Here is a 625-nt window from a genome sequence, read left to right on the forward strand (position 1 = left end):
TCCTTCAGTCTGACCTTCTTGGATGATGATGACTGCAGCATCACTGTCATTTCTAAAGCTTCCATCAGCCTGAATGGAAACAGAGCACAGCAAGAGGAGGAGCTCCACAACTGAATATGAAAGGCTTCATGTTGGAAGTGAAGAGCTGCTGTGTTCTCTCTATTGTTCATTCAGTACAAGTGGAAATGATGCAGCTCTGCTTAGTTTGGATGATCATCTTCATGGTTCACACTGGTGAGTGAAATTTAACAGGAGATTTTAAACATGACTCAGAAAACATTTCAGTTGTGCATTTTCTCAAGTGTTTCTCTCTCACTTTAATAAAATATAAATGTCATAGTGAAATCTATCTTTGTCTTTTTCAGGATCCTCTGAGGATTTAGTGAAACCATTTAAAGATGTAATGCTGGCTTTGGAAGGAGACTCTGTGACTCTCTCCTGCAACTATTCAGGCTCTGTAAACTACCTCTACTGGTATCAACAGAAGTCCAGTTCATCTCCACAGTTTCTCATCAAAGAATATTTAGAGAAACCAGGTTTTTCTTTTGCACATAACAAAACAGCAAAGGAGTTTCATCTGCAGATCTCCTCTGCTGCAGTGACAGACTCTGCTGTGTACTACTGT

The 625-nt window shown here is 39.8% G+C and overlaps 1 gene segment (V, D, J or C); it reads left to right on the forward strand.

Annotated features, from left to right (window-relative positions):
• The first annotated feature begins 185 nt into the window (after positions 1 to 185).
• Positions 186 to 625, forward strand: part of LOC123971834 — a 1,972-nt gene continuing 1,532 nt past the window's right edge. The window contains 2 exon segments of the V gene segment in view: positions 186 to 234; positions 366 to 598. Coding sequence covers positions 186 to 234; positions 366 to 598 — 282 coding nt within the window.

Source organism: Micropterus dolomieu, linkage group LG06 (assembly GCF_021292245.1).
Source record: "Micropterus dolomieu isolate WLL.071019.BEF.003 ecotype Adirondacks linkage group LG06, ASM2129224v1, whole genome shotgun sequence".
Taxonomy (NCBI): domain Eukaryota; kingdom Metazoa; phylum Chordata; class Actinopteri; order Centrarchiformes; family Centrarchidae; genus Micropterus; species Micropterus dolomieu.